General features: G+C 47.2%; 1 protein-coding gene across 3 annotated transcripts in view; it reads left to right on the forward strand.

The window, feature by feature from the left end:
- The window catches only part of MOB4 (MOB family member 4, phocein), a 307,243-nt gene that overhangs the window by 201,081 nt on the left and 78,926 nt on the right, over nucleotides 1–27,236 (forward strand). For all 3 annotated transcript variants that reach the window (XM_063934094.1, XM_063934095.1, XM_063934096.1), the window contains one exon: nucleotides 4,086–4,197. In XM_063934094.1, coding sequence (XP_063790164.1) covers nucleotides 4,086–4,197 — 112 coding nt within the window. The remainder of the gene's footprint in view (nucleotides 1–4,085; nucleotides 4,198–27,236) is intronic.

Genomic DNA, 27,236 nt, shown 5'->3' on the forward strand with positions numbered 1-27,236 from the left:
CAAGAGACTGCAGCTTCCCACAAAAAATTCTCAGGCAGTATCCTTTCCCCACTAGGGCCATGATGTGATGGGAATCTTCCCCTAGGGTGTCACGTTTGCACAGAAGGTAGCACTAGCTATTCTCAGGGATCCTGCAGATAGCATGCACATTCTAGTACACTACTCAGACCGGCGATTGTGTCGGCATGGGTTTATAGCGCTGTGGCAGCGTGGACAGGTACCTTATCAGCAGAGATTGAGACCCTAGTATGTATGTATATATATATATATATTAAAGATGCTGTCTTAAGAGATAGGTATATATATATAAAACATGCCCAAAGAGACATGAGTATACTGGGTCCTAGAGTCAAAGCTATGTCGATTTCTGCTTGACGTGTCCTGTAGAATATGCAATGGACAGATGATGCCGACTTAAGAGGCATATGGAAGGCTGAGGATTGTGTGGAGAAGGGTTCTCGGACCTGGTCTCCACAGCTATAGCTGGTAATTCTGATATTTTGCCTTATATTCCTGCGCAGCCTAGGAAAGCACGACATTATCAAATGCAGCCTTTCGAATAAAGAAACAAGAAAGTCCGAGGTGCGTCCTTTCTTGCCAGAGGCGGGGGCAGAGGAAAGAAGCTGCACAACACAGCTAGTTCCCAGGAACAGAAGTCCTCCCCGTCCTCTACAAAAATCCACCGCATGTCGCTGGGGCTCCACAGGCGGAGCTAGGCCCGGTGGGGGCACGCCTTCGTAAGTTCAGCCACAAAGGGGTTCACTCCCTGTTAGATCCCTGGGCAATAGATATTGTGTCTCAGGGATACAAGCTGGACTTTGAGAAGATGCCCCCTCACCTACGGCCCTGCCGGCTTCCCCCCACGAGAGGGAAACAGTGTTAACTGCAATTCACAAATTGTATCTTCAACAGGTGGTGGTCAAGGTTCCCCTCCTTCAACAAGGAGGGGGTTATTATTCGACCATGTTGTAGTCCCGAAACCAGACGGTTCGGTCGGACCCATATTGAATTTAAAATCCCTGAACAAATACCTGAAAAGGTTCAAGTTCAAGATGGAATCGCTAAGAGCGGTTATTGCAAGCCTGAAAGGGGGAGATTTTATGGTGACTCGGGACATAAAAGATGCATACCTTCATGTCCCCATTTATCCACCTCATCAGGCGTACCTCAGAATTGCGGTACGGGATTGTCATTACCAATTTTAGACGTTGCCGTTTGGTCTCTCCACGGCCTTGAGAATATTCACCAAGGTAATGGCGGAAATGATGGTGCTCCTGCGGAAGCAAGGTGTCCCTATTATCACGTACTTGGTCGATCTCCTCATAAAAGCGAGATCAAGAGAGCGGTTGCTGAACAGCGTATCACTTTCTCTGGAAGTGTAACGGCAACACGGCTGGATTCTATATATTCCAAAGTCGCAGTTGGTTCTTACAGCTCATCTGCCTCTCCTAGACATGATCCTAGACACAGACCAGAAAAGGGTTTATCGCCCAATAGAGAGAGCTCAGGAGCTCGTGACACTGGTCAGGAATCTATTAAAACCAAAACAGGTGTCAGTGCATCACTGCACTCGAGTCCTGGGAAGGAGGGTGGCATCATACGAGGCCATTCCCTTCGGCAGGTTCCATACGAGGACCTTCCAATGGGACTTACTGGACAAGTGGTCCGGATCACATCTTCAGATGCATCGGTTAATCAACCTATCCCCCAGAGCCAGGGTGTCTCTCCTGTGGTGGCTGCAGAGTGCTCACCTTCTCGAAGGTCGCAGCTTCGGCATTCAGGACTGGGTCCTGGTGACCACGGATGCAAGCCTCCGAGGGTGGGGGGCAGTCACACAGAGAAGAAATTTCCAAGGGCTGTGGTCAAGGCAGGAAACTTGCCTTCACATCAGTATCCTGGAACTAAGGGCCATATACAACGCCCTAAGTCAAGCGGAGACCCTGCTTCGCGACCAACCGGTTCTGATTCAACCAGACAATATCACCGCAGTGGCTCATGTAAACCGCCAAGGCGGCACAAGGAGCAGGGTGGCGATGGTAGAAGCCACCAGAATTCTTTGCTGGGCGGAGAATCACGTAAGCGCACTGTCAGCAGTGGACAACTGGGAAGCAGACTTCCTCAGCAGGCACGACCTCCACCCGGGAGAGTGGGGACTTCATCAAGAAGTCTTTGCGCAGATTGTAGGTCGGTGGGAACTGCCACTGGTGGACATGATGGCATCCCGCCTCAACAAAAACCTACAGAGGTATTGCGCCAGGTCAAGAGACTCTCAGGCGATAGCTGTAGACGCACTGGTGACACCGTGGATGTTCCAGTCGGTTTATGTGTTTCCTCCTTTTCCTCTCTTACCCAAGGTGCTGAGAATCATAAGGAAAAGAGGAGTGAGAACAATACTCATTGTTCCGGATTGGCCAAGAAGGACTTGGTATCCAGAGCTGCAAGAAATGCTCACAGAGGACCCATGGCCTCTGCCTCTAGGGCAGGATCTGTTGCAGCAGGGACCTTGTATGTTCCAAGACTTACCGCAGCTGCGTTTGACATGGCGGTTGGACGCCGGATCCTAGTAGAAAAGAGGGATTCCGGATGAGGTTATTCCTACGCTGATAAGGACTAGGAAGGACGTGACGGCTTAACATTATCACCGTATACGGCGAAAATATGTTGCTGGGTGTGAGGCCAGGAATGCCTCTACAGAGGAAGTCCAGCTGGGCCGTTTCCTTCACTTCCTACAGTCGGGAGTGACTTTAGGCCTAGAATTGGGGTTCATTAAGGTCCAGATTTCGGCCCGATCCATTTTCTTTCATACAAAAACTAGCTTCTCTACCTGAAGTTCAGACGTTTGTAAAGGGAGTGCTGCATATGCAGCCCCTTTTTTGTGCCACCAGTGGCACCTTGGGATCTTAACGTGGTGTTGAGTTTCCTGAAATCTCACTGGTTTGAGCCGCTTAAGACCGTGGAGTTAAAATATCTCACGTGGAAAGTGGTCAAAAATTGGCGGCTTTGTCATGTAAAAGCCCCTATCTGGTTTTCCATATGGACAGGGCAGAATTACGGACTCGTCCGCAATTTCTGCCAAAGGTAGTGTCATCTTTTCATGTGAACCAACCTATTGTGGTGCCTGTGGCTACTCGTGACTTGGAGGATTCCAAGTTACTAGATGTAGTCAGGGCTTTGAAGATTTATGTAGCCAGATCAGCTGGAGTCAAGGAAACCTGACTCGCTGTTTATCCTGTATGCATCCAACAAACTGGGTGCTCCTGCTTCAAAGCAAACTATTGCTCGCTGGATCTGTAACACGATTCAGCAGGCTCTTTCTGCGGCTGGCTTGCCGCCTCCAAAATCAGTAAAAGCCCATTCCACAAGGAAGGTGGGCTCTTCTTGGGCTGCTGTCCGAGGGGTCTCGGCATTACAGCTTTGCCGAGCAGCTACTTGGTCGGGTTCAAACACTTTTGCAAAGTTCTACAAGTTTGATATCCTGGCTGAGGAGGACCTTGTGTTTGCTCATTCGGTGCTGCAGAGTCATCCGCACTCTCCCGCCCGTTTGGGAGCTTTGGTATAATCCCCATGGTCCTTACGGAGTCCCCAGCATCCACTAGGACGTTAGAGAAAATAAGATTTTACTCACCGGTAAATCTATTTCTCGTAGTCCGTAGTGGATGCTGGGCGCCCGTCCCAAGTGCGGACTTCTTCTGCAATACTTGTATATAGTTATTGCTTAAATAAGGGTTATGTTATGGTTGCATCAGGTTTGTCTGATGCTCTGTTGTTGTTCATACTGTTGACTGGGTATGTTATCACAAGTTATACGGTGTGATTGGTGTGGCTGGTATGAGTCTTACCCTGGATTCCAAAATCCTTTCCTTGTAATGTCAGCTCTTCCGGGCACAGTTTCCTTAACTGAGGTCTGGAGGAGGGGCATAGAGGGAGGAGCCAGTGGACACCAGTAGTACTAAATCTTTCTTAGAGTGCCCAGTCTGCTGCGGAGCCCGTCTATTCCCCATGGTCCTTACGGAGTCCCCAGCATCCACTACGGACTACGAGAAATAGAGTTACCGGTGAGTAAAACCTTTTTTTTTTTTCCACAGGGTTAGCATAAAGGAGTCTTCTGTTGCTAAATTAGGATCGGTGTGCCGTAGAATTTATAGAATATTTTCACACGCTTATTTCCATCATCGCCAAATATTTGATGAGTATGAGGTATGTGTTCAGTTATCACTTTGAAATATGACTTATACATGGTGGTTTTTTGTTTGTTGTTGGAAGTGTAATCAATGGTAATCAGAGTACAGATGTGTTCACTTACATCTAGACTCCCTGCACATTAAACAGCCCTTCTAGTCACACCATGTTGTGGCATCACACTCTAGCGCCAAGCGTCTTTACGTGTGACTTTTTCCATTTAAAATGTATCTTAATTGCAAAACTATGAGAACAGGATGCACAAGCAGCTTCTGCTGATTAAATTATATGCGGCATGCCTATATTCTGTGCGCGGCCGTGGCTATATCCGCATACAAATTGGTACGTTAGTGTTTTTTTAGAAAACACTGTAACGTACCATTTTGTATGCAGTTACAGCCACAGACACATAGAGAATATAGGCATGCTGCATATTATTCTTATTGTTATCCTATATGGTGCCACAAGGGTTCCGCAGCGCCCAATTAGAGTACATATGCACATAATCAAAACAGGAAAACAGTGACTTACAGTTGAAGACAATATAGGACAAGTACAGGGTAACTAAGCATAACTACACCAGTAAACGACATAGAGATAAGTTCCAAGGTGGCCAAAAAACTGTGGGATTTGGGCAGTTGAGGATTATTGGAGTAAGAAAAGGATAAACACATGAGGGAAGAGGGCCCTACTCGTGAAAGCTTATATTCTAAGGGGAGGGGTAGACAGACAGGAATGACACAGATGGGGTACATAGATAGCATGGAACAGAGGGTTAGGATGAGATTTGGCTGCGTTTGGTAAAGAAGTGGGTCTTAAGAGCCCGTTTGAAGTTTTGTAGAGAGGTGGAGATTCTGAGGGGGCGAGATAAAGAAATCCAGAGAAAGGGAGATGCACGTGAAAAATCTTAGAGATAGGAGTGGGAGGAAGTAATCAGAAGACAGGAGAGTCGGCGTGCATTAGCAGAGCGAAGAGGACTGGTGGGAGAGTAAAGGAAGATAAGGTCAGAGATGTAAATGGGAGAGGAGTGGGTGAGTGCTTTGTAAGTGAGTGTGAGAAGTTTGAATTGGATTCTGAAAGGGAAGGGAAGCCAGTGAAGGGCTTGTAGGAGAGGGGAGGTGGACGTAGTGCGTTTAGTGAGGAAGATGTGCTGGGCAGCAGCATTGAGGATAGATTGGAGTGGAGAGAGGTAATTGTCAGGGAGGCCGGTTAGGAGGAGATTACAGTAGTCCAGTCTGGAAATATTTAAATATCTAAAGAGAGCGCATATATTCCAATAACATTTATTATATAAAAGTTTTTTACTTCTTAAAAATCAGCATAAATAATGCATACACATACATAACAACACTTATTATGCTAGGAGACACTGCAGTGTCTGATAATCAATTTCACAGCTCCAACATGATCTCAAGATTCCTATATATCATGGCAGTCCAGAGTCAGGTAAATTAAAAAGTCTCTTTTTAAGCTCCTATGGCCGAAGATGTTTTAAGACCGTTGTTGTTTAATAAAATTATGATATGAGAATTACACTGTATTGTAATGCTAATAAGGGACATGTTCCCTATAATGCACTTTTATAAAGAGAATTGTTTTTGTTATAAGATTACCTATGCATAGAACACTTTAACACACCTAAATGTCATAATGAGTGTCAGCACACGATTGGAGGACAGTATGTTTAAATATCAGAGTGTGAACAACTGATGTATACCTTCTGAGAAAACCGTTCTAAATGTTATAACGGAGAAACGCGTTAAGGATCAGACACCGTGCTAGGAAACATCTGCTGGCTCCCAAGTTTCGCTACCTTGGCCGTATCTATCCTATTTGGCTACGAGTGACCAATACACCTGGCAGATTAACACAGCTGACTCTGATGTCCACCATTAGGTCTGTTTGGCTGGAGAGAAGGTAGACCGCCTGTCTGGGGGCCCCTCCGGTGGAGGGACGTCTTGTTCTGTGCCGCTGCAGTTGCCAACCGCTCCATCCTATAAGAGGCTTCACGACGCGGTCAGCGGGGAAGTGAGGTGAGAAACCCTGCATTGACCTATCCGGTCATTGCACCTGTTCGGACCACACTACACGCTGGCAATAGAAAAGTGAATTAGAGCGGCGGCTTGTCACAGCGGGCTCCTGGTGATTATACACCAGGTCATATTGATCTAGAAACTGCACTTTAAATTACAACTCAATACGCTTGGATCAAAAATCATACATCTTTTTGGTCAGCAAATATATTCTTTATAGCCATAGGAAGAAACCAGGCCATTTAAACAACAATGGTTTTAAAACATCCTTCGGCCATAGGAGCTTAAAAAGAGACTTTTTAATTTACCTGACTCTGGACTGCCATGATATATAGGAATCTTGAGATCATGTTGGAGCTGTGAAATTGATTATCAGACACTGCAGTGTCTCCTAGCATAATAAGTGTTGTTATGTATGTGTATGCATTATTTATGCTGATTTTTAAGAAGTAAAAAACTTTTATATAATAAATGTTATTGGAATATATGCGCTCTCTTTAGATATTTAATTGTTCCATAATTATAGTTTACTTCAGACTATTAAGTGGGAGCAGCTTGTTCTAATGGTTGGTGATCAGTACAGTGTATTGAGATTGAGTAATTAGGATATCTGTTGATATAATCTATTTATTGTTGCGCCCGGAAATTGTGTAAGCACAGACGCATGTAGAGGTTTTTATTTCATTGGCCCCTTCGAGCACATGTGTGTGTACAAAAAATAATTTTACAGTCTGGAAATAATTAGGGAGTGAATAATTATCTTAGTGGCATCCTGGGTGAGAAAGGGTCTGATCCTGGAAATGTTTTTGAGATGAAAATTACAGGTTTGTGAGAGGTGCTGAATGTGTGGTTTGAAGGAGAGGGAGGAGTCAAGGATTACGCCAAGACAGCGTACTTGGGGGCTAGAGGAGATAGTCGTGCCATCAATGGATAACAAGATTGTGGGAGGTGACGTCGTGCGGGAGGGTGGGAAGATGATCAGCTCAGTCTTAGACATGTTGAGTTTAAGAAAGCACTGGGAAATCCAGGAAGAGATAGCAGAAAGACAGTTGGAGGTACAAGTGAGGAGAGCCGTGGAGAGATCAGGGGAGAAGAGGTAGGTTTGAGTGTCATCAGCATAGAGGTGGTATTGGAAGTTAAAGAACTAATGAGTTCACCTAAAGAGGACGTATAGAGAGAGGACCAAGAACAGAGCCTTGGGGAACACCAACAGTTAGTGGAAGTGGGGAGGAGGTAGCATCATGAGAGGAGACAGATAAGGAACAATCAGAGAGGTAGGAGGACAGCCGGGAGAGGGCAGTATCACACAGACCAAGAGAGTGAAGGATTTGTGGAAGGAGAGGGTGGTCCACATGTCAACAGCAGCAGAGAGGTCAAGAAGAATAAGCAGAGAGTAGTGGCCCTTAGATTTGGCTGCATGAAGGTCATTGCAGACTTTTGTGAGGGCAGTTTCAGCGGAGTGGAGAGAACGGAAACCAGACTGGAATGGGTCAAGCAGTGAGTGAGAGGAAAGAAAGGCAGTGAGGCGATTATAGACAATATGCTCAAGAAGTTTGGAGGCAAAAGGGAGGAGAGAGATGGGTCGATAGTTGGAGAGAGTGTTTGGATCAAGGGTAGGTTTTTTAAGAATAGGGGAGACAAGAGTATGTTTAAAGGCAGAGGGGACAGTGCCTGATGAGAGGGAAAGATTGAGAAGGTGGGCAAGATGGGAACAGGCAGAAGGAGAGAGGTAGCGGAGGAGGTGGGAGGGGATAGGGTCAAGTGTGGAGGTTGTGGGGGGGGGGGGTGAACGGATGAGGGCCATGACTTCCTCACCAGATACATGGGAGAAAGATGTCAGAGTTGGTAAGAGGGAAGGGGAAGGGTGGCAAGGGATGGGTGGTGGCTGGTTGTTGGTCTTGTGGGATGTGATATCCTGACGTATGGAGTCAATCTTGGATGTGAAATAAGTGGCAAAGTTAAGAGCAGACAATGAGGAGGTGGTGGTGGTGGGCAGAGGAGGGAGTTAACAGTGGCAAAGAGGCGCCGGGGATTGGAAGACTGGGTAGAGATGTGGATTTTGAAGTATGATTGTTTAGCGAGGTAAAGGGCAGTACGGAAGGATGAGAGCATAAATTTGAAATGGAGGCAGTCTGTTTTAGAGCGTGATTTCCCCCCACTGTCGCTCGGCAGTACATGAGCATTTTTGAAGATATCTGGTGCATTTGGTGTGCCAGGGTTGAGGTGTTGATCTGTGAGGGTGAATAGTGGTTGGCGGAGCAATAGAGTCAAGGGCAGAAGTAAGAGATGCATTGTATAGCGATGTGGCTTGTTCAGGGCATGTGAGAGAGAGAGAGGAGGAGAGAGAAGTGAGTCAAACAGGGAGGATAGGAATGAGGTATCAATAGCCTCAATGTTACGCTTAGTGATGGTAGCCTTAGGAGGGAGAGATGGGGAAGCAGAGATAGATAAGTTGAAAGAGAGCAGCTGGTGGTCAGAGAGGCGAAAAGGGGAATTGGAGAAATCAGAAATATCACAGCGGTGAGTGAAAACCAGTTCCAGTGAGCTCCCGTTCACATGAGAGGGTGAGGTGGTCCACTGGGAGAGACCAAGTGAAGAGGTGAGGTTAAGGAGTTTAGAGGCAGGTGATTTTGTGGGGTTATCGATAGGGATATTGAAATCACCTAGAATAATGGAGGGAATGTCAGTAGAGAGGAAGTGAGGTAGCCAGGAAGCAAAGTTGTTGAGGAATTTGGAGGAAATGCCAGTTGGGACAGTAAATGACAGCAACTCGAAGATTAGTAGGTTGGTAGAGGCGTATTGCATGGACCTCAAATGTAGAGAATGTAAGGGATGGTTCTAGAGGTATAAGTTGGTATGTGTAGCTTGAGGGTAAAAGGATTCCAACACCACCCCCATGGTGACCCCCGGGTCGAGGGAGTGTGTGAGAATGTGAGGCCCCCAGCAGAGAGAGCAGCAGGAGAAGTGGTGTCGTAGGGAATAATCCAGGTTTCTGTAATGGCCAGGAGGTGCATGGAGTTTGAAATGAAAAGTGGGGGCCAGTTTGTTGCAAACATGATAGGGGGGGGGGGGGGGGGGGTTTGTGGGAGAGATGTGAATGAGATTATCAGGATTGCCGTAGCGTTGAGGTAAGAGTAATTTGGAAGGAACATCTTAATCAGCAGAATCTGCGTGTGCATCCTATTCATGGGACACATTTTGGCAAAAAAGACGCCTGCCTCTAACGGAGTTGCACGGGACATGTCAGCTCACTCATGCCAGGTGTCTCCTGCTACGTGATTTATTGGGGTAAGATGTATATATGCTTAAATTAGATTTATGTATTTATTATTTTTGCTTTGCAAATTTTATTGGGTGGTAGCCTATTTTCCTTGAGGGTTTTATTACTGTTAAATTTTCATATACACGTTATGATTATATTATTTAAATAGAACAAGTAACTGCTCAGCCATTTACTGAATATTCATAGAATTTAAGAATGATTTTATAAATTTTAATTTATACTGGTGGAGACAGCAGTTGGTATGGTTAACAGTTAAGCTGGCCTTTGTTAAAACCAAATATTATTAATGACTATTAATTTGAGTATAATAACTGAAAATTGACACGGAAAGAGTGATTAGAAAAGTAATGTTTTCTGAAAAATCTCACCCTAGAGAGAGAGAGAGAGAGAACGTTTTAGCAAAAAAAAATTTGGAATGGAGGTTAACATTGGTGTTTTTATGACTCTCAGACTTGGCATGAGTGAAGCTTTTGTGCATTGATGATTTTGTGTAACTTTAGTTTTTACTTTTACCCAATTGTTTTGACTGATTAACGTTGATATGTATTTGAATTGGCACATGCGTGTAAACTGACATACAATCCAGCAAGCATTCCTCTTTAGTTTCTTCTCTTCAGTAACCAGTAATAGTATTACGTTTGTCTAGGCAGCTATGCATAATACGGATGGCGTAATGGTTAGTATCACCTACCTCACAGAACTAAGATTATGGGTTAGATTTCATCAGTGGATCGAACTACTGTATGTGAAGTTTGTATTTCCTCCCCGTTCTTGTATGGGTTTACTCCGGATACTCCGATTTGCTCCCACAAAAATGTGCTGCTAGGTTAATTGGCTCCTGACTAAAAATTAACAATAGTGTGTGTGTGTGTGTGTGTGTGTGTGTGTGTGTGTGTGTGTGTGTGTGTGTGTGTGTGTGCATGTACATGTACATGTGTTTGAGGCAGACTAGATGTGCCAAGTGGTTCTGTCAAATTCTGTGTTTTTATGTTTCATACAATAAATGACTCCTACATTGTTAAATAAAACTTGTGTATAAAGATGTTTTTTTCTAAAACAAAATTATCCTGCTAATAAATTTCTGTTGCGTGGGTAGCTTAATAAAACTGCCCCCACTATATGTGATCCTGGCATTAATAAAAAAAACTATTTCCAAAGCACTTAGAGGGGTGTCCCGTTCCCTTTAAAGGCAGATAACTATGGGGTAGATACACCCATGAGCCGAAACATTATGACCACACATGTAAAGATCAGGGATATATAAGACAGTAAGATGATATTAGGCACTTGTGGTCAACATGTCAAATGCAGAATACATTGGTACATGTAAAGACATGAGTTACTTTGATAAGGGGCAATTGTTATTGTCCCACAACAGGAACAGTGGGGCAGATGTATTAACCTGGAGAAGGCATAAGGAAGTGATAAACCAGTGATATGTGCAAGGTGATAAAGGCACCAGCCAATCAGATCCAATATGTAAATTAACAGTTAGGATCTGATTGGCTGGTCCCTTTATCACCTTGCACATATCACTGGTTTATCACTTCCTTATGCCTTCTCTTGGTTAATACATCTGCCCCAGAGTCTTTTAGGGCTTTCAGTGGTTCTTAAGTTCAGTCATGGTGAGAACCAATCATAAGTGCTGATAAGTAGAGAACTAGTATGACACTTTGCAGTTAAGATTACAAGTATTGTCACACACATCCATAAATACTGTGAATTGACAGTTTTGATATAAACATAACATATAGAACAGGCTTTTATACATTAAATATAGTGCCCTGTGACCAGTCCGACTGGTGTTAACTAGCCGGTCCACGCCCGGGGAATATGCGCTGCGGAGCCAGGGGATGCTCTTTGCTTCCCTGCAGGTTGCGGCCTACTCACCCATTCACAAGTGGAACCTAAATCTTTTAACATAGCCAGCGCTGACTTAAATAGCCGTGGTCTCCAGGGGGTCGAAGCTCTGGAGATCCCTGCTCGCTTCCTGCTGACCCGATTGTCTGACCCCTGCAGTCATCTGTGTTATTATGTGTGGTGGATCCACCTCTGGGTGCTGGCTGTGGTGTGTTCCCTCCGGCATCCCTGCGGGCAGTAGCTGTCATCACTCTGCGACAGTGCTCTCCAGTGACACTGAGGTGATTGACTGGTCCGCGCCTGGTGTCCCTACTCATCACAAGACTCTAGCTGCTGTGATCCACACTGAGGACCTGGAGAGGGACACAGTGCCTTCCTGCTTATGAACAGAACAGTGGTGAGTTCTATCGGCAGGTGGTCTCGTGCTTCATATGCCCCATCAGCAGAGCACCTTACTGAAGGCACAAATAGTGGCCTTTGATACCCCAAATTCAGAGTTTTACTAAACCCCCTTTTCTCATACGTCCTAGAGAATGCTGGGGACGACATCAAGACCATGTGGTATAGACTGGATCCCCAGGAGACATGGGCACTCCAAAGACACTTCATTGGGTGTGAACTGGCTCCTCCCTCTATGCCCCTCCTCCAGACCTCAGTTTTAGAAATGTGCCGAGGTCGACTGGATGCACTCTGAGGAGCTCTACTGAGTTTCTCTGAAAAGACTTATGTTAGGTTTTTTATTTTCAGGGAGATCTGCTGGCATCAGACTCCCTGCTTCGTGGGACTGAGGGGGCAGAAGCAGAACCAACTTCCTCAGAATTTCATGGCTCTGTTTCTGGCTGACACCATTAGCTCCTGAAGAGAACTAAACGCAAGCCGTGTCTAGATGCTCACTCCCACAGCACGCCGTCACCCCCCTCACAGAGCCAGAAATCAGAAGACAGGTGAGTATGAGAAGAATGATCTTCAATCAAGTAAGTGACGGCTGAGGTGCGGCGCGGCTGGCGGGAGCGCAGCGCGCCATTGCTGCCTACACACACAGGCACTGCAGGGCGCGGGGGGGGGGCCCTGGGCAGCAAGAAAAATACCTCAAACTGGCTAAAAGGGGGCATAAGATGCCGCTGGCACAGCCCTACCCCCGTCAGTATAAATATTGTCATGGATACTGAGGGGCGGAGCTTCTTCCTCAGGCAGCCAGCACACTACTCAGCACCATTTTCTCTCCTCAGGCTGCAGAGAACACGCTGGTCCTCTCCTACACTTCTGACAAGTACAGGGTGCTATAAAGGGGGGGCACAAAGCGATTGTGGTGCATTTGATAGTGTATATTACTATTTAAAAGCACTTTTGGGCCGTGGACATACTGTGTTCACAGGCAATACTGGCGCTGGGTTTGTGAACTGGCTGCTCCTATCCTGTGTCCCTCTGACAGATTTTACTGTGGGTCTGTCCCCATAATAGGTCCCAGTGTGTCTGTGAGTGTGGTGTACACGTGTGAGGCATGTCTGAGGCAGGGAGTTCCTCCCCGGAGGAAGCCGTTTTAGGGACACAGAGTTGTAATGTGGTGGCGCTACCGGCACACCAAGAGCCTGCATGGGTGAAAGAGCTACGTGACAGTATACATCTGATTAACCGTAGATTAGATAAGTCTGAATCTAAGGCTGCATTCTGGAGAAAATCTGTGGAAGATGTGATTTTTCAGGATGCTGTTATTCCTTATGCTGGAGGCCCCTCTTGGTCACATTAGAGACCATTTGCAAATGTTGTAAACACTGATACCGACACGGATTCTTATTCTTGTGTCGACAATAGTGAATCCAGAGAGATAGATCATAAATTGGCAAAAAGTATAAAATATATGATTGTGGCTATAAGGGACGTGTTGGAGGTTACAGAAAGCACTCCTGTACCTCAGGAGAAAGCTTATTTATGTAAGGAAAACAAATCCAAAGTCACGTACCCTCCTTCACACAAACTAAATGCTCTGTTTGAAGGGATGTGGGTGAATCCTGAAAAAAAAATCGTATTCCCAAAAGGATTCACATAGCTTATCCTTTCCCGGTTGAAGACAGGAAAAAATGGGAGTCACCCCCTGTGTTAGACAGTGCACTTTCCAGGTTAACAAAGAAGGTAATTCTCCCTGCTCCTGACACGGCTTCTCTTAAAGAGCCAGCAGATCGCAAAATGGAAACGACATTGAAATCCATTTGATACCAATGGTACACTGCTCACGCCCACTATTGCCTGCGCATGGGTGAGTCGCGCTATTGAAAAATGGTCAGAAAGCGTGTCATCAGAAATTGACACGATTGATAAAGATGAGATACTCCTTAAGTTAGGGAATATCAAGGACGCTGCCGCCTACATGCTGGAAGCAATGAAGGATATTGGACTCTTGAGTTCACAAGCCACTACCATGGCAGTATCGGCTAGGTGGGCGTTATGGATTCGCCAGTGGAACGCGGATGCAGATTCCAAAAGAAACATGGAGGCTCTCCCATATAAATGTGAGGCCTTATTTGGCGATGGCCTGGATGCGTCAGTCTTGGCGGCTACCGCAGGTAAGTCAACATTTTTGCCCTCTGCGCCTGCATCGGCAAAAAAGACCTATCACCCGCAAATGCAGTTCTTTCGGCCCAATAAATACAAAAAGACGAGAGGTTCCCCCTTCTTTGCAGGAAGGGGAAAGAAGCCCACACCGGCTCCAGGTTCCCAAGAGCAGAAGTCTACCCCTAATTCTGCCAAATCCCCAGCATGACGCTGGAACTCCCTTATGGGAGGCCGCTCGGATGGGGGCACATCTCAAACTCTTCAGCCGGGATTGGATTCTGTCTGGCCTGGATCCCTGGGTGTTGCAAATAGTATCCCAGGGATACAAACTAGAGTTTCAAGACGTTCCCCCATGCCGATTTTTCAAATCGACCTTGCCAGCTTTTCCACCAGAGAGAGAAGCAGTAACAGCAGCAATCCAAAAATTATGTCAAGACCAGGTTATAGTCCTGGTACCGTTGTCACAACAAGGGGCGGGGTTTTTATTCAAGCCTCTTTGTTGTTCCGAAGCCGGATGGCTCTGTCAGACCGATCCTAAATCTAAAAGATCTGAATTTCTTCCTGAAAAGGTTCAAATTCAAGATGGAATCACTTCGGGCGGTGATTGCCAGTCTGGAGGAGCGGGACTACTTAGTGTCGGGGGACATAAAGTATGCTTACCTGCATGTTCCCATTTTTCCTCACCAGGCTTATCTGAGATTCGCGGTTCAGGATTGCCATTACCAATTCCAGACGTTACCTTTCGGTCTCTCCACGGCGCCGAGGGTATTCACCAAGGTGATGACGGAGATGATGGTCCTCCTTCATCAGAAAGGAGTCAATATAATCCCTTATCTGGACGACCTCCTGATAAAGGCGAGATCCAGGAAGCGGTTATTGCAAAACATATCCCTCTCCCTGTCAATACTCCAACAACACGGGTGGATCAGAAATTACCCAAAGTCACAGTTGGATCCGACGACAAAGTTGTCTTTCCTCGGGATGATTCTGGACACAGAAGTTCAGAGAGTATTTCTTCCGCTGGAAAAGCCTCTGGAAATCCAGAAAATGGTAAAACAGATATTGAAACCATCAAGTGTGTCGATCCATCAGTGCATTCAATTGTTGGAGAAGATGGTGGCGGCCTACGAGGCCATACAGTTTGGCAGGTTCCATGCCAGAGTATTCCAGTGGGACCTGTTGGACAAGTGGTCGGGGTCACACCTACACATGCACAGAAAGATAATCCTGTCGTCAAAAACCAGGATTTTGCTCCTGCGGTGGTTGCACAGCTCTCACCTGCTAGAGGGACGCAGGTTCGGGATTCAGGACTAGGTCCTAGTAACCACGGATGCAAGTCTCCGAGGCTGGGGAGCAGTCTCTCAGAGAGAAAACTTCCAGGGACGTTGGTCACAACAGGAATCCTGCCTTCACATAAACGTTCTGGAGCTAAGAGCCATTTACAATGGCCTTCAACAAGCGGTACATCTTCTTCAAGACCATCCCGTGCAGATCCAGGCGGACAATGTAACAGCAGTCGCATACATAAACAGGCAGGGCGGAATGAAAAGCAGAGCGGCAATGGCGGAGGCGACAAAAATCCTCCGCTGGGCAGAAAAATATCTACAAGCTCTGTCTGCAATATTCATTCCGGGAGTAGACAACTGGGAAGCAGACTTCCTCAGCAGACACGATCTCCATCCAGGAGAGTGGGGCCTCCACGAAGAAGTCTTCGCAGAGGTGACAAGTCTTTGGGGAGTTCCTCAAATAGACATGATGGCGTCTCGTCTCAACAAGAAGCTTCAGAGATACTGTTCCAAGTCGAGAGACCCTCAAGCAGTAGCAGTGTATGCACTGGTGACCCAGTGGGTGTTTCCATCAGTGTATGTTTTCCCTCCACTTCCGCTGATCCCAAAAGTACTCAGGATCATAAGAAAAACAACAAGGGTTCGAGCAATCTTCATTGCCCCAGATTGGCCAAGAAGGGCTTGGTACCCAGATCTTCAGCAGTTACTCATAGGAGATCCTCGGCATCTTCCTCCTCGGGAGGACCTGCTGCAGCAGGGGCCGTGTGTGTACCAAGACTTACCGCGGCTACGTTTGACGGCATGGCTGTTGAGCGCCGTATGCTAGCCAGGGAGGGTATTCCTAAGGAGGTCATCCCCACCCTTATTCAAGCCAGAAAGGGAGTAACGTCAAAACATTACCACCGTATTTGGAGAAAATGTGTGTCTTGGTGTGAATCCAAGAAAGCTCCTACGGAAGAGTTTCACTTAGGACGTTTTCTCCATTTTTTTGCAGGATGGTGTGGAGACGGGCCTACGATTGGGATCAATCAAGGTCCAGATTTCGGCCTTGTCAGTGTTCTTCCAAAAACAATTGGCCTCTCGTCCAGAGGTTCAGACCTTCGTGAAAGGGGTTCTGCACATCCAGCCTCCATTCGTGCCTCCAGTGGCACCATGGGACCTTAATGTGGTATTGCAGTTACTTCAATCGTATTGGTTTGAGCCTCTACAAAAGATATAGTTGAAGTTTCTCACTTGGAAAGTGGTGATGCTTTTGGCATTGGCATCCGCAAGGCGGGTGTCGGAATTGGGGGCCTTGTCTCACAAGAGCCCTTACCTGATTTTCCATGAAGATAGGGCAGAGTTGCGAACTCGCCAACATTTTCTTCCAAAGGTGGTTTCTGCTTTTCACATAAACCAACCTATTGTGGTGCCAGTAGTTACTGACACATTCACTGATTCAAAGTCTCTAGATGTACTTAGAGCTTTAAAAATCTATGTTGCTATAACAGCTCGTATACGGAAAACAGAGGCTCTGTTTGTCCTGTATGATCACAACAAGATTGGCTGTCCTGCTTCCAAGCAGACTATTGCACGTTGGATTAGAAATACGATTCAGCACGCTCATACTACGGCTGGATTGCCGTTACCGACGTCAGTAAAGGCCCTCTCCACTGGGAAGGTGGGCTCATCCTGGGCGGCTGCCCTGGGGGTCTCTGCATTACAACTTTGCCGAGCAGCTACTTGGTCAGGGTCAAACACATTTGCTAAGTTCAAGTTTGACACCTTGGCCGATGAGGACCTAAAGTTTGATCAATCGGTGCTGCAGGGTCATCCGCACTCTCCCGCCCGTACTGGAGCTTTGGTATAGACCCCATGGTCTTGATGTCGTTTCCAGCATCCTCTAGGACGTTTGAGGCAGAAAGCTTTGACCGGTTGGTGCAAATCCGCTGTCGTTTCATCATATCCCAATGTTATCCTGTGGATAACCTGTGGACCCTGCCGGAGAAAAATAGGATTTTGATAACCTACCGGTAAATCCTTTTCTCCTAGTCCGTAGAGGATGCTGGGCGCCCGTCCCACTGCGTACCTTACCTGCAGTTTAGTTATTACAGTTACACAAGTTGTGTTATCTTGGTTTCAGCATGTTGCTGCAATTAGTTCATGCCTGTTGGCATGTGTTATGTTAAATGCCATGTGTGCGGCATGGTTGAGGGTGTGAGTTGGTAGATATCTCACCACTAGTTAAGTAATTCCTTTCCTCGAAATGTCAGTCTCCCTAGGCACAGTTCCTACAACTGAGGTCTGGAGGAGGGGCATAAGAGGGAGGAGCCAGTTCACACCCAATGAAAAGTCTTTAGAGTTCCCATGTCTCCTGCAGATCCCGTCTATACCCCATGGTCTTGATGTCGTCCCCAGCATCCTCTACGGACTAGGAGAAAAGGATTTACCGGTAGGTTATCAAAATCCTATTTTTCTCCGGCAGGGTCCACAGGTTATCCACAGGATAACATTGGGATATGATGAAACGACAGCGGATTTGCACCAACCGGTCAAAGCTTTCTGCCTCCCAGCATGCAACGGGCCCGTCCTTATATCCTTACCTCCTGGCTTGTTTGGTGCGGCAGGAGCCGGACCATGGTCAAGGGGGCTGCTGGTTTTTTAGCAGCCATAAGCTTTTTTTTATTTTATTTTTATAGTCTTACTATTTTTTTGAGCGATCTTTCTAAAAAGTGTCTTATACGTACCTTAGAAAGAGTCGCTCCAACAACTCCCTGCCGGGTCGCGACAACGCTAATCCACGAGTACGGTGCTGTTTCGGCGGGCGTCTGTGTCTGATGTACTAGCAAGTCCAGCAGACATTACCAGGCTGTGGCCGGAGCACGGGGGGAAGGTAAGGCAAGGCATCAGCTCGGCTTAGAGGGAGAACACTGACACAGCCACATTCTTTTGGGAGGAAACTACCAAACAGTCGCTGACGCAACTGCCACTTAGGGTGCACCAGCGCTAGGCCCTAGGGATCATAGGCTCCAGGGGTAGTATAAGGTTGCAATCCTTAGGGTTGGTGTCAGCAGTAGTGAGTCAGACGCTCCCTTGGTCGTCCCTCCCCCTGGTTCATAACCAGTTTCCTCTGAGTCTCCCGCCACAAACTATTTTCCCGCTTCCGTCTGAGACGCTGTGTATCTAAGGGGAACCAGTCGCAGCATAGGCAGCTGTGTGACTGGTACGTCAGTGTTCACTTGGGCGTCTGTGTTCACTGTAGGTTCACTGAGTGAGTGTGTACACTAAAAAACGAATATAGAGTGAAGTAACTTGCGCCCTTCTAGCTGCAGCTCAGTCCCTGCTCACAAGAACACCAAATCTTGACCAGCATACATATACAAATAACAGAGCGCGGTCCTCAAGCGCTGCTATTCTTTCTCAAGCATGTTCGATGATGGTGACCTGCGTATTGTCAGTATAGATGGAATAAAAATAGGATTTTAATACCTACCGGTAAATCCTTTTCTCTTAGTCCGTAGAGGATGCTGGGGTCACCATTAGAACCATGGGGTATAGACGGGATCCGCAGGAGACATGGGCACTTTAAGACTTTCAAAGGGTGTGAACTGGTTCCTTCCTCTATGCCCCTCCTCCAGACTCCAGTTATATGAACTGTGCCCAGGGAGACGGACATTTTGAGGAAAGGATTTATTGTTAAACTAAGGTGAGCATCCTACCAGCTCACACCTCAAGAATGCTGCCGAACGACACGTTCAACAGAACAGAATGTTCAACAGAACACAAGCCAATGGCATGAATAATATTTATCAATATGCTGACAAAAAACCGTAACACAACCTGTGTGTAACCACAACCAACAACTGCAGATACAGTACGCAATGGGACGGGCGCCCAGCATCCTCTGCGGACTAAGAGAAAAGGATTTACCGGTAGGTATTAAAATCCTATTTTCTCATACGTCCTAGAGGATGCTGGGGTCACCATTAGAACCATGGGGTTATACCAAAGCTCTAGAACGGGCGGGAGAGTGCGGATGACTCTGCAGCACCGATTGATCAACATGAGGTCCTCATCGGCCAGGGTATTAAACTCATAAAACATTGCAAACGTGTTTAAACCTGACCAAGTAGCTACTCTGCAAAGTTGTAATGCCGAGACCCCATGGGCAGCCTCCCAGGACTAGCCCATCTTTCTAGTAGAACGGGCCTTCACAGATTCCGGTAACGGCAATCCAGGCTTGGAATGAGCATGCTGAATCGCACCACAGATCCAGCGCGCAATGGTCTGCTTGGAAGCAGGACACCCAATCTTGTTGGGAGCATACAGGACAAACAGAGCCTCTGTTTTCCTAATCTAAGCCGTTCAAGCGACATAATCTTCAAAGCTCCAAGCACATCCAGAGACTTTGACTCAGCGAAGGCGTCCGTAGCCACAGGCACCGCAATAGGTCGGTCCCTGTAGAAAAAGGAAACCACCTTCGGTAGAAAACGCTGACGTGTCCTTAATTCAGCTCTATCTTCATGGAAGATCAAATAAGGTCTCTTGTGCGCCAAGGCCCCTAACTCAGACACCTGCCTTGCAGATGCCAAGGCCAACAGGATGACCGCTTCTCAAGTGAGAAGCTACAAATCCACCTTCTGTAAAGGTTCAAACCAACGTACATGAAGAAACTGCAACACCACCTTAAGATCCCATGGTACCAATGGAGGTTCGGATGCGCAACACGCCTTTCACGAAAATCTGATCTCCCGGAAGGGAAGCCAATTGTTACTGAAAGAAAATTGCCAATGTTGAAATCTGGGCCTTAATGTAATCCAATTTCAGACTGCATTCACTCCATCCTGTAGGAAATGGAGAAAAAACGCCCTAACTGAAACTCATCCGTTGGAGCCTTCTTGGAATCACACCAAGACACATATTTTCTCCCAATACGGTGGTAATGTGTAGACGTTACTCCTTTCCTGGCCTGAATAAGAGTGTGGATGACTACCTTGGGAATACCTTTTTGGGCTAGGACCTGGCGCTCAACAGTCATGTCGTCAAACGCAGCCGCGGTAAGTCTAGGTACACGCACGGCACCTACCGTAGTAGGTCTTCGCGAAGAGGAAGAGGCCCCGGACATTTTCCTGAGCAACTCCCGAAGATCTGGGCACCAAGCCCTCCTTGGCCAGTCTGGTCAATGAAAATTGCCCAAACTCTTGTTCTTCTTATGATCCCGAGAACTCTTGGGATCAGTGGAAGTGGAGGAAATACATACACTGACCAGAATAGCCACTGGGTCACCAGTGCATCCACTGCTATTGCCTGAGGGTCTCTTGACCTGGAACAATATTTCTGAAGCTTCTCGTTGAGAACAGGTGTCCTCATGTCTGCTTGAGGAATTCCCCAAAGACTTGCCACTTCTACTATGACTTCTTGTTGGAGGTCCCACTCTCCCGGATGGATATCATGTCTGCTGAGGAAGTCTACTTCCCAGTTGTCTACTTCCCAGTTGTCCACTCCCGGAATGAACATTGCCGACAGAGCCCTTACATGTTTTTCCTGCCCAACGTAGGATCTTCGTCACCTCTGCCAGTTCCGCTCTGCTTTTCATTCCACCTTGCTGTTACATTATCCATCTGGATCTGCATGGGCTGATCTTGAAGAAGATGTACCGCTTGTTGAAGGCCGTTGTAAATGGCTCTCAATTTCAGCATGTTCATGTGAAGGCAGGCTTCCTGACTTTATCATTTTCCTTGGAAGCTTTTCCCTTGAGTGACAGCTCCCCATCCTCGGAGACTTGCATCCGTGGTTACCAGGACCCAGTCCTGAATCCCGAATCTGCGTCCCTCTAGCAGGTGCGAGCTGTGTAGCCACCACAGGAGAGAAATCCTGGCTTTCGACGCCAGGACTATCTTCCATTGTATGTGTAGATTGGATCCACTTTCCCAACAGGTCCCACTGGACTACCCTGGCAAGGAACCTGCCATATGGCCTCGTAGGCCGCCACCATATTTGCACTGATGGATCGACACACTTGATGGTTTTAATACTAGTTTTACCATTTTCTGGATTTCCAGAGCCTTTTCGACCGGAAGAAAAACACTCTGAACTTTCCTGTCCAGAATCCTCCCGAAAACAAGAAAATCTTTCCTGGAAAAATTTATTATCCAACCGTGTTGTTGGAGTATGGACAGGAGAGCGCGATGTTTTGTACCAACCGCTCCCTGGATCTCGTCTTTATCAGGAGAACGTCTAAAAAAGGGGAATTATATTGACTCCCTCTTGGCGCAGGATGACCATCATCTCCGCCATCACCTTGGTGAAAACCCCCGGCGCCCTGGAGAGACCGAAAGCTAACGTCTGGAATTGGTAATGGCAATCCTGAACCGCGAGTCTCAGATAAGCCTGGTGAGGAGGATACATGGGACCATGCAGGTAAGCATTCTTTACGTCTATTGACACCATGTAATCCCCCTCCTCCAGACTGGAAATCACTGCTTCCAGTGATTCCATCTTGAACTTGAACCGTTTTAAGAAGAGATTCATATTTATTTATTTTTTTGGTTAGGATCGGTCTGAACCGAGCCGTCCGGTTTCGGAATTACAAAGAGGCTTGAATAAAAACGCCTCCCTTTGTTGTGACCCAGACACCAGGACTATGACCTGTTCCTGACATTTTTGAAATACCGTTATAACTGTTTCTCTTCCTGGAAGAGAAGCTGGCAAGGTCGATTTGAAAAATCAGCATGTGGGAACGTCTTGAACTCCAGTTTGTACCCGTGGGACACTATTTGTAAAAACCCAGGGAACCAGGCCAGATTGACTCCAACCCTGACTGAACAGTTTTAGACGTGCCCCCACCCGAGCGACCTCCCGCGAGGGAGCCCCAGCGTCCTGCTGTAGACTTGGCAGAAGTATGGGTAGACTTCTGTTCTTGGGAGCCTGAAGCCGCTGTGGACATCTTTCCGTCACTTCCCCTACCTCCAAAGAAGGGGAAACCTCTCGCTGTACTTACTGGATCGAAAGAACTGCATGTGAGGGCAAGAATGTGTACTTACCTCCCTAGGCCTCTCCTGGCGAAAGCTAATACGATCATATCCCAGTATATTTGGAAGGGGTCTAAGCCCCGCATAGCTAGACAGATCCTGGTGTTGCCTAAGACGGTCGGGGGGGTGGCCTACCCGAATTTGGAGGCGTACCACTCCGCTTGCCTTCTCAATCAGGCACGAGATTGGTTTGCACAGCCCCAAGCCATGGGTCCTTATAGAGCGGTCCTTCCTAGGATTGACCGATTTGAGAGACTTGTTTCTAGTGCCCTCCCATTGTGTCCCAAAACAGCTGGGCCCGGGGGAGTCGGTTAGATGCACTCTGAAACATTGGCATGCGATTACTGCGTCTGACCCGGAAATCTTGCTGCCCTCGGCTGATTTACAAACTAGGACTATTTCCAGTCTTATACCCAACCTTGGGTTGGACACTTGGATTGAAGCTGGGATTGTGCACTTAGGGGACCTGTACTCAGAGGGAAGCTTGGTGCCCTTCTCTAGGTTAGTTAGTCACGCGGGTATTCGGAGGCAAGACTTCTTCAAATACCTTCAGATCCGACATTGGCTGCAGTCTTGCGGGAGGGAAGGAGTAACCCCCGTCCCCCTTCCGGCCTCCCTCCGTCTTAGACTGTCCTCCCCGGATAATAGCGGTGGGATATCTAAATGGTATCAATATATAATTCTCCTTTCCAAACAGGGTAAGATCCCCTCGCAGCTGAAGTGGGAGAAGGATCTCACGATTGACCTGCGGGAGGAGGAGTGGGATTTCATTTCCGCGAGGTGTTTTAAAATCTCGAGATGCCTTCAGCATTCTGAGATGTACTTTAAACTGTGCCAAAGGGCGTACTTCACTCCACAGCGGCTCCATACCATTTGGCCCTTGGTCTCCAGGCTGTGCTGGAGGAACTGTGGTAACGTAGGTAACATCCTGCACGTTTTTTGGGAATGCCCCGCTTTGAGGCCGCTGTGGACCGAAGTGTTCTCTCTTCTCCGGGAGGTGTTGGGGGTGGAGGTCCCTATGAATCCTATGTTTGCTCTATTTCACTACACATCACCTGACCTACCACGTTGTGATAGATACATTGCTGGCCATGTTCTTATATCCACCAAGGCTGCAATTGGACAGCATTGGAAAACACCAAAATTACCCACTATTCAAGCCATTGTTAACAGCACACATAAACATTTTCTATTTGAAACGGCTGGAGCTAATTACTCTACCTCACCACCTTCTGTACTGAACTCTTGGCTGAAGTGGAAAGTATTTCGAGAGCGGAAAGGGCTGCCTATGGTCGACACTTGCCCCATAGATTTGTCACATTTACATTCCCCACAATCGGAGGCTGCCTGAGAATTATTGCTATATAACAGATACGCTATATTTACTGTTGACCGATACTTTTTCAGCTGTACTGGGAACGTTCCCACGAGGGGAACTTGACCCGTGTCTTTGTTAGCCCCTGTGTGTCTCACTGTGTTGTCTCTCTTTTTGTCCTTCTTTATTTCTTCCTTTCACTGTTGGTCTATATTTGTTAGTGCCGGATTTCGAAGTACATGATTAGGACATGGTATATACTGTTGTACTGCCAAAATAACGATGTATATCAGCTTAACATTTTTTTAAGTCAACTCCTGTGTGTGTTGGACTTTACATGTACTGATGTATCTGGCCTTGTATGTTTGTGTTTAAAAAAATAAAATAAAAACCATTGTTTAAAAAAAAAAGAATGTGTACTTACCTGCGGTAGTCGCCGAGACTAACGCATCCAGTCCATCACCAAATAAGGCCTCACCTTTGTATAGGAGATCCTCCATATTTCTCTGGGAATCTGCATCCGCGTTCCACTGGCGAATCCCCATCGCCCACCGAGCCGATACTGCCATGGTAGCTGCTTGTGAACTCGAGTCCAATATCTTTCATTGCTCCTAGGATGTATGCGGCAGCGTCTTTCAATCGTGTCAATTTCTGATGACACGCTTTCTGACCATTTGTCGATAGCGCGACTCACCCACTCGCAAGCAATAGCGGGCCTGAGCAGTGTACGATTTGCAACATAAATGGATTTTAACTAAGTTTTCACCTTTCGGTCTGCCAGCTCTTTTAGTGAAGCCATGCCAGGTGCAGGGAGTATTACCTTCTTTTTCAACCTGGGCAGTGCACTGTATAACACAGGGGGTGACTGCCGAGAGAGAATATTTCTGCTGCGGGGTACACTGGGCTCCACAAGTCTGGACAATGGGTGTAGAGTAGGATCTTGATCCGAGGCACCAACAGGCTCAAAGCTTTGACTCCCAGAATTCACAGCGCCGCCTCCTATATCACCCCGCCTCCCAACACAGGAGCTCAGTTTGTCAGTTGGTGCTGCAGTAAGCAGGCACTTAACAGAGTGGCTGCTCCAAGCAGCCCTGAGAAAAGCTTTTTATGAGGTAAAAAGTGAAGACTTCAAGGGCAGCAGCGGTGGTAAATATCTTGTGACATTCACTGCTGCAGCTCCAGCTCTCCCCAGCGGCGCTGCACCCTCCCGAGCCCTGGTTGCCGGGTACCTACAGCGGAGGCTCCGGTTTTCTTCATGTTCGACACACACGGCTGGGGCTCTCCAGGATCGCGTGGCCGCGCTTCGGGAGGTGGTAAGTGGGTCCCGCTCGCGGGACCCGGTCTTTATCGCGATCCGGCACCGTCAGTGGACACTGGATACAGGCGATCCCACTAGATCACCAGGGCATGGGCGCAGGTCAGGTTTTCTCTTAAAACAGATTTTAATATCGCCCACAGTACCCGGTGGTTTTGCCAGCAAGGGGGATAAGGCTTAGACCTGAAGCCCCAGCCCCAGGGTGCCATTTCCAGCAAGTGTTCCCGCCCTGGAGCTGCATCTCTGTCTTTTCCTCACTCCCTGTCAGTGTCTGCGACGCCATTACTCCTCAGCTCACTGTTACTGGGACTGCTTGGGCAAATCCTCCTATGTAAAGCCGCCTGGTTGTCAGCGCTGTGCCTTTTACATGACACTTAAATATTCTACCTGCCTTTTTAGTCAGTGTTAGTAAGAAAGAGTGCATTTAGTCAGGGGTTTATAGTACAATTACCCTGTGATATACATCCAGTTTCTTACTGTGTGGTGTTATATCTATTGACTATATAGCTGTGTAAGCTAGTCCAGTACAGTATTATTGTCTGTAATAACCTCTGCATTGTACAAACTGTGACTATTTGTGTGCATTGATAGCTGAGTGGTGTCCATCTCGTGTCTTTCACTCAACTTGCTATCCCTATATTCTATAACCTGAGGGGGCTTGGTGCGTCAGGTGTTATTTAATATAGGATTTTCACAAAGATATACTGTATTACGTATTTTTCTCTGTGAATTAGTCACCATATCTCTCCTTTAGCTCTGCTAGTGCTGACTACACTGCGCAGGGGTTTAGGGATATAGTGCTGCTAATAATTGTACTGTGTTACCTCATACTGCAAGTTATATCATGTCTGCTTCTGAGGGTAACGGTTCTGGGGCGGAACACACTGCTGGTGTTGCTGAAGCCACAGGCACATATGGGGAGAATATAGCAGCTGTGGGCTCTGGTTCTGGGGGCTCCTTGCCCCCCAGTGGGACTGTGGCAACAGAGGCACATACTGACCCTCCGTGGGCCGCTTTTTCCACGCTTCTGCATACGCTAGTTCATAAACTAACACCCCCTATGGGACCTCCAATGCCGGTACAACCGTATGTGGTCCCTGCAGCTAACCCGCCGTGGGCGGACGATTTATCTGCTCAATTAAAGAAGTTGAACCGGTCCCTGACTACTAAAAAAATGTCTGACCATCGCTCGCCTAAGTCGAAGAGGTCCTCTAAGCGAGCGCTCGTCTCCTCACAATCCACTGCTGTCACTGACACCTCGTCTGATGAAGACAGCACATACACTGACCCCACAGGTTCTGACTCAGATACGGCTGATGGGGTGGGTAGTTCACATGTGGATGTTCCTGATCTTTTGGAGTCTATTAAATTAATTCTGCAGATTACGGATGATCCCGAGCCATCCGTTCCTCCTAAGAAACCAGATAGGTTCATGCGTCAGAAGGTGATTAAATAAGATTTTACTCACCGGTAAATCTATTTCTCGTAGTCCGTAGTGGATGCTGGGACTCCGTAAGGACCATGGGGGATTAGCGGCTCCGCAGGAGACTGGGCACAACTAAAGAAAGCTTTAGGACTACCTGGTGTGCACTGGCTCCTCCCACTAAGACCCTCCTCCAGACCTCAGTTAGGATACTGTGCCCGGTAGAGCTGACACAATAAGGAAGGATTTTGAATCCCGGGTAAGACTCATACCAGCCACACCAATCACACCGTATAACTCGTGATACTATACCCAGTTAACAGTATGAAATATAACTGAGCCTCTCAACAGATGGCTCAACAATAACCCTTTAGTTAGGCAATAACTATAAACAAGTATTGCAGACAATCCGCACTTGGGATGGGTGCCCAGCATCCACTACGGACTACGAGAAATAGATTTACCGGTGAGTAAAATCTTATTTTCTCTGACGTCCTAAGTGGATGCTGGGACTCCGTAAGGACCATGGGGATTATACCAAAGCTCCCAAACGGGCGGGAGAGTGCGGATGACTCTGCAGCACCGAATGAGCAACTCTAGGTCCTCCTCAGCCAGGGTATCAAACTTGTAGACTCTTACAAAAATGTTTTAACCCGACCAAGTAACAGCTCGGCAAAGTTGTAAAGCCGAGACCCCTCGGGCAGCCGCCCAAGAAGAGCCCACTTTCCTCGTGGAATGGGCTTTTACAGATTTAGGGTGCGGCAGTCCAGCCGCAGAATGTGCAAGTTGAATCGTGCTACAGATCCAGCGAGCAATCGTCTGCTTAGAAGCAGGAGCACCCAGCTTGTTGGGTGCATACAGGATAAATAGCGAGTCAGTCTTCCTGACTCCAGCTGTCCTGGAAACATATACTTTTCAGGGCCCTGACTACGTCCAGTAACTTGGAATCCTCCAAGTCCCAAGTAGCCGCAGGCACCACAAT

Source organism: Pseudophryne corroboree, chromosome 7, assembly GCF_028390025.1.
Source record: "Pseudophryne corroboree isolate aPseCor3 chromosome 7, aPseCor3.hap2, whole genome shotgun sequence".
In the NCBI taxonomy this organism is placed as follows: domain Eukaryota; kingdom Metazoa; phylum Chordata; class Amphibia; order Anura; family Myobatrachidae; genus Pseudophryne; species Pseudophryne corroboree.